The sequence below is a fragment of the Pituophis catenifer genome, unplaced genomic scaffold (genome assembly GCF_029215685.1).
Source record: "Pituophis catenifer annectens isolate HBS135680 unplaced genomic scaffold, rPitCat1.0.hap2 SCAF_2, whole genome shotgun sequence".
In the NCBI taxonomy this organism is placed as follows: domain Eukaryota; kingdom Metazoa; phylum Chordata; class Lepidosauria; order Squamata; family Colubridae; genus Pituophis; species Pituophis catenifer.
This window is the reverse complement of record NW_027256882.1, coordinates 294,838,955-294,855,634: the sequence shown is the minus strand read 5'-3', so window position 1 is coordinate 294,855,634 and position 16,680 is coordinate 294,838,955. Positions and strand designations below refer to the sequence as shown.

At 45.9% G+C, this 16,680-nt stretch overlaps 1 protein-coding gene across 2 annotated transcripts in view; it reads left to right on the top strand.

Moving 5' to 3' along the window:
• Nucleotides 1–15,891, top strand: part of UBAP1 (ubiquitin associated protein 1) — a 36,062-nt gene extending 20,171 nt beyond the window's left edge. For both annotated transcript variants that reach the window (XM_070938975.1, XM_070938974.1), the window contains exons 2-7: nt 4,139–4,179; nt 4,513–4,637; nt 5,826–6,722; nt 11,152–11,334; nt 12,997–13,098; nt 14,582–15,891. In XM_070938975.1, the coding sequence (XP_070795076.1) occupies nt 4,146–4,179; nt 4,513–4,637; nt 5,826–6,722; nt 11,152–11,334; nt 12,997–13,098; nt 14,582–14,722 (1,482 nt within the window). In that variant the 5' untranslated portion in view covers nt 4,139–4,145 and the 3' untranslated portion in view covers nt 14,723–15,891. The remainder of the gene's footprint in view (nt 1–4,138; nt 4,180–4,512; nt 4,638–5,825; nt 6,723–11,151; nt 11,335–12,996; nt 13,099–14,581) is intronic.
• Nucleotides 15,892–16,680: the final 789 nt, after the last annotated feature.

The following is a 16,680-nucleotide window of genomic DNA, read 5'->3' as shown; positions in this document are numbered from 1 at the left end:
TTTTTTTTAATTTGATTTATATGCCGCCCTTCTCCAGAGACTCAGGACGGCTTACAATGCGGTTAAGCAATAGCCTTCATTCTTTTGTATATTTTATACAAAGTCAGCTTATTGCCCCCACAAACTGGGTCCTCATTTCACCTACCTTAGAAAGAATGGAAGGCTGAGTCAACCTTGAGCCTGGGGAGATTCGAACCAGCAGTAATTGCAGGCAGCTGTGTTAATAACAGGGTGCATTAAACCACTGTACTATCAAGGCTCTTTAAAATTTGATTTTAAGATCAGGTGTATAAAATTAGCTATTTCCTTTTGGCCATTTAGCTTGTGAATTTTGCAGTACAGATAGTCCTTGGCTTACAGCCTTTTGTTTAGTGACAGTTCAAAGTTACAACGGCACTGAAAAAAGTGACTTGTGACCGTTTGTCACGCTTACAACCATCCCAGCAACCCCAATGTCGGGTGATCAAAATTCAGTTGCTTGGCAACTGGCATGAACTTATGACGATTGCCGTGTCCCTGGGTCATGTGATCATCTTTTGCCAGCTTCTGACAAGCAAAGTCAACGGGGAAGCCAGATTCACTTAACGACCGCATGACTAACTTAACAACAGCAGTGATTCCCTTAACAGCTGTGGCAAGATAGGTTGTAAAATGTAAAGCAGAACTCACTTAACTGTCTCGCTTGGCAGTGTAAACTTTGGGCTCAATTGTGGTCGTAAGTTGAGGACTAGCTGTACTTGGACTGTGCTGTCACACACTTGAATGCCTCATCTGGTTGTCGTGTTCAAGCAAGAGAATGTTGGCTTTTGCAAATAGAGCACAGTTTTAAGGCAAATTATGACCGTGTCCATGTTTGAATCAGAATAGAACTGGAAGGATAAGGATAAGGATAATTTTATTTCTATACCGCCCCTCTCCCGAGGGACTCGGGGCGGTGTACAGCCAGGTAAAACACAATACAAATATCACAATTTAAATTTAAAAATTCTTAAAAGTATTACATTTAAGGCCAAAATTAGCTAAAAAAACCTAAAAAATTTAAGAACTCCGAATTTAAAACTCAATTATGAAGCTAGCCCTGCCTGTCGGAAGAGCAGGGTCTTAAGAGCACAGCGGAAAAGTCGCTCCCAACTCCCAAGAAGGGAGCTTGGAGGGCTTCTAATCCAAGCGCCTGCTCCAGCAGGTGACCCTATACCATTGGCTAAATTGCTAAATACACGAGTCTTCAATTTATGACCACAATTGAGCCCAACATTTCCGTTGCTAAATGAGAAATTGGTTAGAGTTTTGGCCCATTTTAAGTTAAGTGAATCACTGCAGTTGTTAAATTAATAACACGGTTGTTAAGTGAATCTGGCCTTCCCCATTGACTTTGCTTGTCAGAAGGTCGCAAGAGGGGATCACGTGACCCTGGGACACAGCAACTTTCAATTTGAATCTAGGTTCACAATTGGAATCAGAGTTGAAAATGTGTGTTAAGTGCCTATTAAAAAACATGACCAGGGATATGTCAGGGCTGGAAGCCATATTTTCTGTTGGATCTTCAGGCCTGCCACATTTACTACTGTGGGAATCTGGGAGGGGGGATTGTATGGAGCAAGGGTGATACATAGTCATAGTAACATTCCTTTCCCTGAGAGTCAAGGACATCCTGCCCTGCACCTGGAGGGGAGTGACTGGGAGGCATCTCCAGTTGGGACGGTGCTTTGATTGGACCATGTGGGTGATGGGGCAGGGACTTTCACTTTCTTTTGGGTGGGGAAAACCTGGAAGCATTCAGATTCGGGTTTTCCCAGTTGTGCCAATATGTCATCTCTAATAAAATGGAACTTTGAGGAATTTCTAGCCTCGGAGTTTTCTTTCGTTAAGGGTCTTACTTGGAATCCTGACATTATAAATATGAAAATATCTGCTGGTTTTATTTGCTTGCATTTGCTAATATGGAGATGAAATGTAAACTGTCAGCCCCGATAACAAACTTCGGTCGAACAGGGTAATAACCAGTGTCAAGGCAACAAGGTCATTAATGTAATTTAAAATCTGCTGATCATTCCCTCCCCTCTTAGGCTGTCAGGGTAAAAATAGCGTTCAGGGCCGTTCTTGAAAGGAGCTGATTCAGCTCCTAAAGACTCCAGGATATCTCTAGCTTGATGCTAAGTCATATTTCAAGTTTTAATGAAAACAAATATGAAAAAAAAACCCACCTGGTTAAATAATTGTGTTGCATACAACACAATAACTTCTGAAAATGACCTCTGTGTATAAACACTAAGTAAGTCATGTGATACCAAACAAGAAAAATATACTTTTATTAGAAAGGATGATGGAATCCTGCTGACCAATGAATAAACCATGATTTAAAGCATTGAACTGACACCTCCTGACCAGCCATGTCAATAAAATCCACCCTGGTTTGCCATTGTAGTGGGATTTCTATTTTATTTTCGTGTCTACCCTTAAAGGCTTCCAATCTTTTTTGAAAAACAATTTGCAGTTGAGCAGAATAAATACATTGAAGACTTAGCTTGATGTACAAGTTGCCTAAGTAAGGTTTGAAGAAAGGTTTCAAAAGAATGCAGTGGTACTCAGCTATTGGAGAGTGATAGTTTATAACCCACTAGATACCTGGATGGGCTTTAAGTTAGACTAGGATAGTGATGGTGAGCCTTTTGGGTTCAATGTGTCCAAAATTTAGAAAATGCCTAATTTGACTCTCCTCTCCTCTCCTCTCCTCTCCTCTCCTCTCCTCTCCTCTCCTCTCCTCTCCTCTCCTCTCCTCTCCTCTCCTCCTCCCCTGCCCTGCCCTGTCCTGTCTTGTCCTGTCTCTCACTCCTGTCTCTCCCTCTCTCCTCCCTCTCCTCTATCTCTCTTCTCTCCCCCCTCCCCGCTCTCTCCTCTCTTTCCCTTCTCTCGCCTGCCTTTCTCTCTCTTCTATCTACTATATCTCCTGTCTGTCTCTCCCTCTCTCCTCCCCCTTCCCCCGAATCTAGAAAGTCTAGGACAGTGTGCCACAGCCAATTCGCCACAGAACAACTTACTGCAGGACAAAAGTTACACTAACATCGAAGAAATGGTAAAATAGAATCAAGAAAGGAAGCAAAAGGAAGGGTAACCTGAAATGCAGATGATCAAAAAAAAAAAAAAGAAGAAGAAGAAGAATTAAATAATTCAATAACATTGTTGAATTGTCCCATGGTGAGCTGGCCATGGTGAATTGGCAGCAATAAGTTGGCTGTGGCAAGTTGCCCCACTCCCATTGAGCCTCGGTGGCGCAGTGGTTAGGGTGCAGTACTGCAGGCTACTTCTGCTGATCACTGGCTGCCAGCAGTTTTGGTAGATTGAATCTCACCAGGCTCGAGGTTGCCTCAGCCTTCCATCCTTCCGAGGTCGGTAAAATGAGGACCCAAATTGTTGGGGGCAAGAGGCTGACTCTGTCAACCGCTTAGAGGGGGCTTTAAAGCACTATAAAGCGGTATATAAATCTAAATGCTTATTGCTATTCCGAATCTAGGCACTCTGAACAGCTTCACTTGCTAGCATCCCTGAGGCTGGGCCAGAAGTGGGGAGCCAGGCCTCCTCTTCATCCCTAGTACCACTGTTGCCTCTCAAATAGGCCGCCTTGTACTGTTTGCACACAGGCAGGCCCCGTTCTCAACCAGCCTCCAAAAACCACACGAGAACAGGGCCTGTTTTTGAGAATAGTTGCAGCATGTTGATGAACCCCAAAACCTTGGGCTGTGTCACCTTTGATGCATGTGTCATAGATTCACCACCCCTGGACTAGGGTATGGAAATCAGGTATTTGAAACCCCAATGGACATGTCCCCATAGTCACCAGCAGCAAAGCTTTCAACTGTTAATTTTGAATCATAATCTCATTTGCAGGCTATCTAGGCCACTCCAACCAGCTGTTTGGACACAGCGCCATTCGCTTAATCTGATTTGAGGATTGAAATTCATATCTGAGAGTCCAAAGTTAAATCCAGAACCACACAGTCTTCTTATAAAGCAGGGCTTTGGTGCATTCCTGTTGCGTGCATGAAGCTGGGCCGATGCCTAGAATGGAGTTTGTCTTATATGTCGTGTGCTATAACTCTTCTGAAGGTGGCTAATTCTGCTTTTTAAAAATGTCTTTCAGGTTCTCAATGGCTTCTAAGAAGTCGGGGTCTGATTTTCACGGTAAGTGAATGGCCAGGGCTGGACCTGTGTTACCCATCTGGATGTAGTTTCTCCCTGGTTATTAAATGAAGGATTCTGACCATAGGATTTAATTACTCGTGGAAACGTAATAGACTTTATAGATAGTCCTCACCTTACAACCATAACTGAGCCCAACATTTCCGTTGCTAAACAAGAGAGTTGTTAAGCGAGTTTTGTCCAATTTATCACCTTTCTTGCCAAACTTGTAAAGTGAACCCCTGCAGTGGTTGAGTGGTTTTAACCATAAGTAGAAGATGTGCGTTGATCAATAGCTGCTAAATCAGAGTCTGACTTCTTCCTTCTTCCTTCCAGGGCCCTTCAGTTACCTTGATGATGTTCCATTCAAGATAGGAGAAAAGTTCAGAAGACCAGCGAAAGTTGGCCTCCCGATTGGTTTCTATTTGCCAGACTCTCCACAACTGATAAGGGAAGCCCAGGTGAGTCATAAATTCTGGACATTTTTTTTAAAGAAATGATGCTTTAACCTGTTTAATCTGCTGAATCGCAATTGACATGATAAGGAACATACCGTATAGTACATTATAGTTCCTCACTCATGTTTCTGATGAAACTCACCACAGTTTAAAGCTCTTCTCTAGTTGACCTCATTGGGTTGATCCCTTAAAACAGAACTGCTTCGACTTGTTTGCAACAACTGCTGTGTTGTTTGTAGAAGCCAAATAGCAAAACAATAGATCTGCAGCTCAAGTTGTCAGTACCTCTTTGTTAATCATCAGGGAGAACCTATGTGGAAGTTGCAGTCAAAGGAAGAGATGCTCTTTGTTTTTGAAGTTCCTTTTCTTTTGAAGATTTTAGATTGGTAGAAAAAAAATGTTCCGATGTGTCCTCACAGCCAAGGTGTTTTTGACTTCATACTTGGCCTTGGCAGAAGTCATCTTAATAAGGGCTCCTTATTTGGCTCTCAGTAAACTACCCAAAAGGATCTGATGGTGCATTTCATCACTAGGTGCTTTTCCTTTAGAGGAAATATCTTAGCTTTTGGAGTACTCCAGTATGTGGGGTTATCTGAGCTTGGTTGTTTTCTTGCAGACATTTCACAATCCAGCCAGGTAATATCATCAGTGCTAGAAGGGAGGGCGGGTTTACTCTTATTTTATATACGAATATATAAAAATGAGAGCAAATCCCATTTCCTTCTAGCACTAATGATGTTATCTAGTTTGGTAATGAAATGTTTGCAAGAAAACAATGAAGCTTGGAGAGCACCAAGGACCCCATGCTCATTCTCCTCCTCCTCCTCCCTCTCTTCTTTTCCTCCTCCTCTCTTTCCTCCTCCTCCTCCCTCTCTTCTTTTCCTCCTCCTCCCTCTCTTCTTTTCCTCCTCCTCTCTTTCCTCCTCCTCCTCCCTCTCTTCTTTTCCTCCTCCTCCCTCTCTAATTTTCTTCATCTTCCTCCTCCGCTTCCATCTCCACCATCACCACTCCTCCTCCATCCAGCAAACCTCCCTCCCTTCTAGCACTGATGATATTACCTAACTGGGTCATGAAACTCCTGCAAGAAAAACCACCAAGGACCCCTAGCGTTGTACCCCAAGTAAAAAAATCTTCTCTTTCATTGGTTCTCCAGTCTGTTACCACGATTTCTTTCTCTCTCTCTCTCCTCAGTATGACTTCTCTCTCGAAAGGAAAACGATCGAGTGGGCCGAGAACATTAAAAGGATCCAAGCTGTCCAGCAAGAAATGGAGCGGAAAGCCAAGGAGACCCTGGCCAATGTGAAGAGGACTTCGGAGGAACACCTGCCCGAGGGTTGCGGCCCGGGGGCTGCCCTGCCTCTCCCTATCAACCCCATCCTGGCCGGCCTGCATCACAACTCCATCCTCACTCCCACCCCGGCCAACAGCAGCGCTCTGAAGCAAAAAGTCTTGAGTCCCCCCCACACCAAGGCCGACTTCAACCCAGCGGACTTTGAGTGTGAAGAAGACCCCTTTGACAAGTTGGAGCTGAAGACCCTGGATGACAGGGAAGAACTGAAGAACATCCTCCAGATCCACGTCGACACCACGGGGCCGATCATGGCCCAACTGCTCGACGGCGGCTTGCCCAAAGTGGCGCCTCCGTCAGCCCTGCAAGACCAGAAGGTCTTGGCCTCTTTGGAAAGGGCAGCTTTGGACCTCAAGCCCCTCCACAAACCCAACGGTCTTGTGACCTTGCCCCAGCTGGGCGGGTGCGAGAAGATGTCCCTCTCTTCCAAAGTGTCCCTCTCGCCCGTGACGTCGGTCAGCAACATTAAGTCCCTCTCCTTCCCGAAGCTGGATTTGGACGAGAGTGACTTGCAGGCGGCAAGGCTGGTGAACACCTATCGCGCGCACAATGGCACTTTCCTGGGCGCTTTACCGGACAAAGCCAATGAACTGAACGGACACCACGCGATCGGGGCTCCCACCTTCAGCGTGGAACCCGGCCTAGACACGCGAACGTTATCCTCCGTGTCCAGAGGTCCTTCCCAGCCCACCTCCGTAGCATGTACAGAAGACATTCCGGCTCTCACTACAGCCACAGCGGTAAGCGCTGCGCAACAGAGGAAGTGTGCTTTTGGGGGGGGGGGGTTAGAGCATGAGCTTTGATGAGAAGAGGAGGAGGAGGGGTCGTGATGGTGGGGACTGTATATTTTTCTCTTTCACAAGTTTTATTTTGTTCAAAAGATTAAAATCCAAAGGGGAAAAAAATCAGACAGACACGGAACAAAACTAAACAAAAATAATTTGTGGTTGTTTTGTACTAAATACCACTTCATAATGCCTTGGTAAGGCCACACTTGGAATACTGCATCCAGGTTTGGTCGCCATGATGTAAAAAAGATGTTGAGACTCTAGAAAGAGTGCAGAGAAGAGCAACAGAGATGATTAGGGGACTGGAGGCTAAAACATACAAAGAACGGTTGCAGGAACTGGGTATGTCTAGCTTAATGAAAAGAAGGACTAGGGGAGACATGATAGCAGTGTTCCAACATCTCAGGGGCTGCCCCAAAGAAGAGGGAGTCAAGCTCTTCTCCAAAGCACCTGAAGGCAGGACAAGAAGCAACGGGTGGAAACTAATCAAGGAGGGAAGCAACCTAGAACTAAGGAGAAATTTCCTGACCATCAGTGGAACAACTTGCCTCCAGAAGTTGTGAATTCTTCAACATTGGAAGTTTTTAAGAAGAGATTAGATAACCATTTGTCTGAAGTGGTGTAGGGTTTCCTGCCTAAGCAGGGGGTTGGATTAAGACCTCCAAGGTCCCTGCCAAGTCTGTTATTCTAAATGGTATGATCTTCTAAATGGTATAAATAAAGCCATGTTCCCCAATCTGGACCAATTTTTGGAAGGCAGAAATTAAGTGGGTGATGGAATACAGATAATCCTCAACTTACAATTTGTTTAGTGACCGAAATTACAGTAGCACTGAGCATTACCCCCCAAACCACAGTTTCACACCTGCAGCTGGAAGGAGGGCAGAGGAAGGGTAGCTAAAATAGGGGACTCAACATTTTCCATAAGAAAAAAGAGGATAATTTTTAATTATCCCTAGCATATGTCAGCCTTTTTTTTTTTATGGTGGATGGACATCCTATCGACCCCTTTATTGAACTGTTTACCGTTAGTTCCAGATCTCCTTCATCAGTCGGCTCTCTTCGCTCCGATCCTGTTTTTACAGGATCAGAGCTAATGGTTACAACCACACTTTGTTTTTGTTCCTTTGTAACTTCAAATAGTTGTAAGTTGAAGACTTCCTTGTATTGCTTTTATCACTCGGAACAATTTGGTATCAATCAGCAAACTTGGTTATACCTCTAGTCACCTCCCATTCCAGGTGGTTTGTAAGTACAGATAGCCCTCGACTTAACAACAGTTCATTTAGTAACCATTCGGAGTTACAATGGCAGTGGAAAAAAGTGACATGACCGTTTTTTCACACTTGCAACCCTTGCAGTATCCCTGTGGTCATGTAACCAAAATTCAGATGCTGGTTGGGGTATTCTGGGAATTGAAGTCCACGGAGTTTCAAGTTGCCAAGAATCAGGGTGGATAAAAATCAATGATTTTTTTTAAAAAAATCAAAAAAATGGATTTTTTAAAAATTTAAATTGGATTTTTTTGATTTTTATCGAATTTATTTTAATAAAAAACTTTTGGGGTAAAATTATCGTAAGATAGTTTTCTATTTAAGATACATAAATAATTTAGTTTATTCAGCATGAAATGGAGCTTAGTTACGTAGCAGGAGGCTGCATATTCTGCAACTCTGGGACTATCGGTGAGTCAACGGTGGGTCAAAGGAGTAGCAGAGATGACAGTTGCTCTTTAAGAATTATGATTTAAATCAAGTTGATTTAAATCAAGCCTTTTTACTAGTGATTTAAATCATGATTTCAATTGTGATTTAAATCAGCTCGATTTAAATCAAATCCACCCTGCCAAGAATGAGAAATACTGGTGCCCGTATACCAGTGATGGCGAACCTTTTTTTTGTCGGGTGCCAAAAGCGCGTGTGCGACAGCACGTGTGTGCCAACACCCAGAATGCAAGGCCCCCGCAGGCCCCACCCCTGCACATGCGCGGGTGACCCCCAGTGCTCCCCCTGTCCCCCCACGCATGTGCGTGCAACCCCCGTTTTGGTCCTAGCAGGCCTCCCTGAAGCCTCCTGGGACCAAAAGGGAGAGCCAAGGGGGCGGCAGAGACCAAAAAATCAGCTGGCCGGTGGGAGGCATGCAAACATGCGTGGTGGAGCTGACCTGGGCGTCTGCTTGCGTGCCTGCAGAGATGGCTCCGTGTGCCACCTTTGGCACGTGTGCCATAGGTTTGCCATCACAGCCATATACCTTCCTGCATGGGAAGTAGTAATTGCTGAGTTAGCCCAACCCTTGCAGTGAAGGGAGAGTGGATTTTCCTGTAGAGCCTGTGTGAATTAAACCTTAATCCTGCGGATCTTTTGGGAGTTACTTTTATTATCGCTGCTGCTTTGAAACTCCGGTTTTGTCCCTGCGGGCTTGGTCTAGCGGTTTTATCTTGTGAAGCTTTTTTTGTGGGCTTTTTATGCTTTGGTATGAAGACCTGGGCAAACTTGGGACTGTGGGGAGCCGTGGTGGCGCACTGGTTAGAATGCCGTATTGCAGGCTAATTCTGCTAACTGCCAGGAATTTGATCCTGCCCAGTTCAGGACGGACTCAGCCTTCCATCCTTCCGCGGTCAGTAAAATGAGGACCCAAATTGTTGGGGGCAATTCACTGACTCTGTAAACCACTTAAGGTTGTAAAGCACTGTGAAGCGGTATATAAGTGCTATTGCTAAGTTCTGTCTGTCTGTCTATCCTATGTATCATATCATATCTATCCATCCATCCATCTCTTTCCATCCATCCCGAAAATAAGCCCTAGCCTGGTTTTTTAAGCGTGCATCTAATATAAGCCCTACTCCAAAAATAAGCCCTAGTGAAGGGGGGGGCATGACCAGCACAGGAGGCGGTAAGCATGCATGGGCCGATGGTGTACGTTAGCAGCCACAGCCCGTGCAGCGCAGGTGTTAATTACCTGTCCAGCAGGTGGAGACAGAGGCAGGGGGGGGCACACGATCTGGATGTGCTGCAGGAAAGCTGGGAGTTGATGGGCTAGAGCAGTGACCGGCCGTGGGAGGCTTGTCTTCATGACTCTCTGCTTCCCTTCCATCCCTCGCCTCTGCCTCCATCTGCTGCTGGTGCCAACGCACGAAGATGAGCCTCCCATAGCCACCCACCCACTCCAGTCCACTGACTTGGCTTTTCTGTGGCCTGTGTGGTGCATCCGGATCACCTGCCTTCCCCCCCCCCCCCCCCCCCCCGGCACCTCTGCCTCCGTCTGCTGCTTGGACAGGAAATCAACTCACCTGCACTGCATGGGCTGCACACCTCCGAGTGCGCCATTCAAGGGACCGGCAGGCTGCAGCTGATGTTGGATACCATCAGTTCCCGCGTGCTTGTCCCCTCTTGTGCTTGGGCTGGGGGGGGTGGCCCCCAGCTGGGCTGATCACCCTGAAAATAAGCCCTAGTGCTGTTTTCCCCAAAATAAGCCCCAGTGCTTATTTTGGAGCCCCCCAAAATATAAGGCTGGGTCTTATTTTCGGAAAAACACAGTACTTTTAGAAAGCAAGTCAGCAGCTGAAAGCTAACATCAGGTTTTTAGTTCTACACTGATGCAAGTTTTATTTTTTTTCAAAGCCGAACATTTTATGAACTCTCAACGCTTTCAAATGGTTTTCTGAGAAGCTCAGCCTCAGGCCTGTAAAATGTTTTCTGGTTGTTACCCTTTTAAGTTTGAGCTCATGACCATTTGGGGGGGGGGGGGCAATGGACAAGCTGACTGGACCTCAAGCCAAGCTCTTCTCTCTTTTTCGACTACTTTCACTTTAAAGATGCAAGGGAGATGAGCAGTTTGATCGATAAATAGATAAGTAGATGGAGCGAAGGGACTCCAGACTTACGACATGCTTGACTCCCCCCTCGGGCTCAGCCTGGTCCTCTCCTACAGGGATGGATGAATGAATAGATAGATGAAGAGAGAAGACCTGAAGAGGTAGATATAGTTAGAAGAGATAGGTAGATAGATAGTAGATGACAAACAGATAAAATATAAGTAGACAGATATATGGTAGACAGACAAACAGGTAGATGAGATAGATAAGGTAGGTAGGTGGGTGGATCGATGGAGAGATGATAGGGATGGAGAGGGAGATACAGAGATGATGAATGGATGGATGGATGGAGATAGAAGAGATAGTTTGGATAGATAGGTGGAGACAGAAGAGATAAATAGAAGAAATAGGTTGACGGTAGACAGGTAGATGAGATAGATTAGGTAGGGATGAATGGATGGATGGATGGATGGATGGATGGATGCCTGAAGGCTTCCACTTTGACTTAGGGGCAGCGCCAGTGTTCAGCCTTCCCCTCAAATGCTCCCCTTCTTTACCTTTTGTTAGGTAACTCACCAAAGTTTCCCGACCTCTCAAGTGCCCAAGACCACCGGCAGCTTCTCCTATGGGGACGTGCTGCAGGCCCTGTCCTCCAGAGAACTGGAGTGTCTTGAAATCATCGTGGGCATGGGCTATTCGTACGAAGATGTCTTAAAAGCGATGAAGAGGAAGGGGGAGAGCATAGAACAGGTAAGAGGAAGATCGTGGTCCGTCCAGACATCTGGGAAAAGGGAGCAATCCACCTTGGCTGTAGTTTGAGTGCCCAAAGGCAACTTCCTGGTTTGTTCCTTGTCCTTTTCGCCTCATGGTATTTGCAGGGTTGTGTCTTGTGTTATGTCAGAGGAAATACAGCCGGTCCAGAGCTTCTGGTATTTTGATGGAAGGAGGGGAAGCCTGGGAGAATAAGGGTAGCCCTCCACTTACGACAGCTCAACGTTACAAAGGCCCTGACTTATGATTGTTTTTCATAGTTACGACCTTTGCATCATCCCCATGATCCTGTGATCAAAATTCAGATACTGACTCATATTTATGACCGTTTCTGTGTCCCACTTTTGCAACCTCCTGACAAGCAAAGTCAATGGGGAAGCCAGATTCCGTTAACAACCTTGTCACTAAATTAACTGCAATGGTTCACTTAACAACTGTGGCAAGAAAGGTCGTAAAGTGGGGCAAAACTCACTTAACAAACATCTCACTTAACAACAGAAATTTGGGGCTCAATTGTGATTGAAGGCAAGGACTAGTTGAATTACTTAGCTCTCCATTTACTTTATATCCCACCTTTTATTATATATTTATAAATCACTCCAGCTGATGAACATAGTTAATACTCCTTCCTTCTGTTTTCCCTACCATAACCACCCAGTGAGCTGAGCTGAGCTGAGCTGAGAGAGAGGGACAGGCTCAAGGTCATCCACCTGGTTTTCATGCCTAAAGCGAGACTAGAACTCCCTGTCTCCTGGTGTCTGGTTCAGAGACACCCAACCAACTTTCATGCCTAACGCATCTCCTGGTGTTTGGCCCAAAGTCACCCAGTCAGTTTTCATGGTTAAGGCAGGACTGGAACTCCCTGTCTCCTGGTGACTGACCCCAAATCCCCCAGCCAGCTTTCGTGGCTAAGGCAGGACTAGATAACTCACCGTCTCCTAGTTTCTAGTTCATCATCTTAATCACTAGACCACTTGTTTTCCATGAAATGTTTTTGAAACTAAGAGTCCTGCCTGGTGGTGGTTTAGATACAAAGATGGATACTGCCCCATGGTCCTATTCTACAGGTAGCGCTCAACCTACAACCACAATTGAGGCCAACGTTTCTATTGCTAAATGAGTCAGTTGTTAAGTGAGTTTTGCCCCATTTTATGACCTTTCTTGGCACAGTCGTTAAGTGAATCACCGCAATCATTAAATTAGTGACATGGTTGTTAGGGGACTCTGGCTTCCCCATTGACTTTGCTTGTGAGAAGTCACAAAAGGGGATCACGTGACTCTGAGACACTGCGGCTGTCATAAATCTCAGTCAATGACCAAGCATCTAGATTTTGATCACATGATCACGCGGATGCTGCAAAGGTCATAACTGAAAAACGGTTCTAAGTCACATTTTTCAGTGCCGTTGCAACTTTGAACAGTCACTAAACGAACCGTTGTAAGTTGAAGACTACCTGTACTTAAGTGACAACCGGAACAAGAATACCATTGAAAATGAAATTTGTGGGTAGCTGAGACCAGTTATTGATAGGAGCAGGTGAGAAGATCTTGGTCAATTCAGGCAGCTGAGCTCTAGAAAAGTTGAAATTGGACTCGCAGAACAAACGTCTGAACTCATTTCTCTCTGGATTCTCTGTGTAGATTCTGGAATACCTGGTTGTCCGTGGGCAACTCTGTGAGAAGGGCTTTGATCTGCTCCTGGTAGAAACGGTCCTCGAAATGTATCAGTGCTCGGAGGAGAAGGTGAGCATTCATCCTTAAAGCAATATATCGCTTCACGGTGCTTTTTAGCCCTTCTCTAAGCAGTTTACAGAATCAGCATTTTGGCCTCAGCAATCTGAGTCCTCAATTTACTGATCTCGGAAGGACAGAAGGCTGAGTCAACTTTGAGCCAGTCAGGATCGAACGGCTGACAGTGAGCTGAATTAGCATGCAATACTGCATTCTAACGCCACCATGACTCATAGATGATAGAGAGATAGAGATAGACAGATAGAGAGACAGACATGATCGATAGATATACCAGTAGATATGAGGGGGGGGTGGGGTGTGAGAGGAGAGAGAGAGAGATGATAGAGATAGATGACAGATATCATAGATATGATAGAGAGAGATGATGGAAGGCCGAGTTCACCTTGAAGTGGTCAGAATCGAACTGCTAGCAGTGGGCAGAGTTTGCCTGCAAGCCCTCTCTAAGCGGTTTACAGAGTCAGCCTCTTGCCCCCAACAATGTGGGTCCTCATTTTAACGACCTCACAAGGATGGATGGCTGAGTCAACCTCGAGCCGGTCAACATCAAACTCCTGTCAGTCTGAAATGGTATAGGATCTGCTGCTGGAGCAGAGGATTGGACTAGAAGACCCCCAAGGCCCCTTCCAGCTCTATTCTGATTGAATTAATTGACTCGTGGACGTCAACTCCCAGAAATGCATGGCTGGCTGAGGAATTCTGGGAGTTGAAGTCCACAAGTCTTAAAAGTTGCCAAGCTTGGACACACTCCTGACGTACCATCTTTTTCACGGCCTTGGGCCCCTCTCAAAGCCAAAAACTCTGTTACCTACGAAAACTCTGTAAACCAGGGGTGAAATCCTACTGGTTCGGACTGATTCGGGCGAACCGCTAGGGATTCTTGGCATCGGTTCGCCAAACTGGTAGTAATCACCCCTCATTAGTCCCACCCACACCCGACCGGTCACCGCTCACCTCTTCCGGCTGCTCGATATTCCACAGAATTCAAATGTTAAATGCAGCAGAGAGAATGCTAACTTTTCTCCCTCCAGTCACAAAGGAGCTGCTGCAGCCTGTCCCTTTTCAGGGAGTCCCCAGGAGGGAGGGAGGGAAGGAGGGGGAGGGGGGAGCAGCTGGAATGGAGCCGTTTTTTGTGAAAGGCAGGAAAATGGGGAAGGGGATTTTCCTGCCTGCTATCCATTCCTCAATCTCAGCACAGACTGAAGGAAGGATGGTAGGCAGGAATAGTCCCCTCCCCATTTTCCTGCCATTCGTGGCAAGGAGTGGCTGGGAGGGGAGGGGCCGGTGAGGACCCTCTCGATGTGAGTGATGTTGAGTTGGCCACGCCCACCCAGTCACATGACACCCCCCCAACAAGCCACGCCCACAGAACCGGTAAGGGAAATTTTTTAATTTCACCACTGCCATAAACTATCTTGACAGCCTATCTACCCTTCCTTCTTTCTTTCTTTCATTCTTTCCTTCCTTCCTTCCTCAGGCCATCGAGATTCTCCAGCTCATGAGCAAATTTCAAGAAATGGGCTTCGAACTGAAAGACATTAAAGAAGCTTTGCTATTACACAACAACGACCAGGACAATGCCCTGGAAGATTTAATGACCCGAGCAGGCGCCAGCTGAAAAGCGCGAGCGGAGCAGCCCCTCGCTGCTTCTGGCCACCGGACACCCCCCCCTGCCCTCGCCAGCCGGGTCTTCTCTGGTGCTGCGGGAAGGAGAATGCCACGAGGATCCTGCGTTCGAGATGCTGTCGCAGCTGAAAAAGCCGGTCCCTTGTCACGCCCTCACCCCGGCCAGCTGTGCCCACCCACCCAAAAGAGAGTTGCAAGCGCTTTCTTCGATTAAAGTTTTAAGTGCCCTTCCCCCCCACGTTTGTTTCTTTCGGTAGGCCAGAGACTCCGGACTGAGTTGTGCAGACAAGTGTCAGGCTAAGGTTGTTTTTTTTCTCCCGATTCCCCCACCCCCACCCCAATTCTGTCCCTGACACCCCACCCCCTACCCCTTTCCCGGTCCCTTTGTACTGGACTCAGAGAAGCGTCGACCCTCGACTCTCGGCCGCAAACTCCTCCGCTAGACTTCCTTACAACCGCTTTGATGTGTGTGCCTGCTCGTACTTGCAAACGTTTTGAGACACTTTTCAAAATCCGTTTGATAGAAGTGCAACGGAAGAGTCAGTTTTTACTCAAGGCGGGGAAGGTCGAAAGGAGAAACTTAGTAACCTTAGTGCAACACTGGTTCACTAACGGCTGCCGAACGCCCCGGAGAAACGGTACGGCTTTTTCCAGCACGGCGGCACGGGCTGCTCGTGAATTTCTGCCAGTTTTTCTTCTCTCCCCCCAAACAAGATAACAAGCTGTGAAATCTTTTGCCCCTCGGCTCTTCTGTCTTGTCTGTCTGTCCCAGGAGTTTTTGGATCTGTCCCACCCGAGCTAATCATTGTCCTCCTCCTTAAGCCACGTCCTTCTGGAGAAATGAAGTTGACGGGTCAGTTTAACCGTGTCAAATTGGCGACGGGTTGGGGGGGGTTCTCTCTCTTTCAAGCACTTTCTTTATAATATTCACCTCGTTGGTTCCGTTTTATTTTGTTTTGTTTTGTTTTGTTTCTTCACACAGTTATAATTATTAATCTAGTCCTAGGAATTGGCCTTTGGGTTTTGATAGCGAAAAAAGTATTACGTTGTACATGTTTAAAGATTTAAATTCCTAAAAAGAACTATATAAGTGGTCTTGATCCTCGAAGTAATTTGCTATTTTGGCTCTGCAGAAAGATACTAATAAAATCTTAAAATGTGGCTCGTAATGTTCTCAGGCTTTAGGAGGGATTAATCTCATTTTTTCCCCCCTTGATGAAAATCCAGTGTTATGATTTCCCCCATTAGCATGCTGTCAATAATTAGCATTATTTGCCCAAATCGCTTTCCTTCATCCTAAAAGAAGGGGTTACCAATACTGCGCAGGAATCGATTTCATGACAGCTGTCCGTCTCTCTCCAAGAACTGCCATCTGGGGCTTTGTTCCTTGAGTTTTAAAGAGATGAACCCTTCATATATACAGGTATTCCTCAACATAACCCTAATGAAGTGTCGTAAGTTGTGTTGTAAAGTAGATCATTCTTGACAGGTCTGCTTTTAACAACTGTTCTTGTGGTGGCCGTTAAGTGAATCACTGCCATCATTAAATAAATCCATGGTCCATAATGGGCATATTTTACTGGAAACGAAGTAAACATCAATTTCGATCAAAAACTAATAAATTGTGGTTGCGTGATTGTGGGACGCTGCCAATGCCTGTAAATACGGTGTGGTTGCACTTAAGATTTACCTACCGCTCCACAGTCCTTTACAACACTCATTACACAACATTACAATGACAGCATATTTTCCCCAACAATCTGGGTTCTCATTTTACTGACCTCAGAAGGATGGAAGTCTGAATTCACCTTAAACTGGTCAGAATCGAACTGCTAGCAGTGGGCAGAGTTATTGGTAGTCTGCAATACTGCATTCTAAGCACTGCATCATCATGGCAGATTGGATGGATGGATGGATGAAATTTAGCAATAGCACTTATATACCACTCCA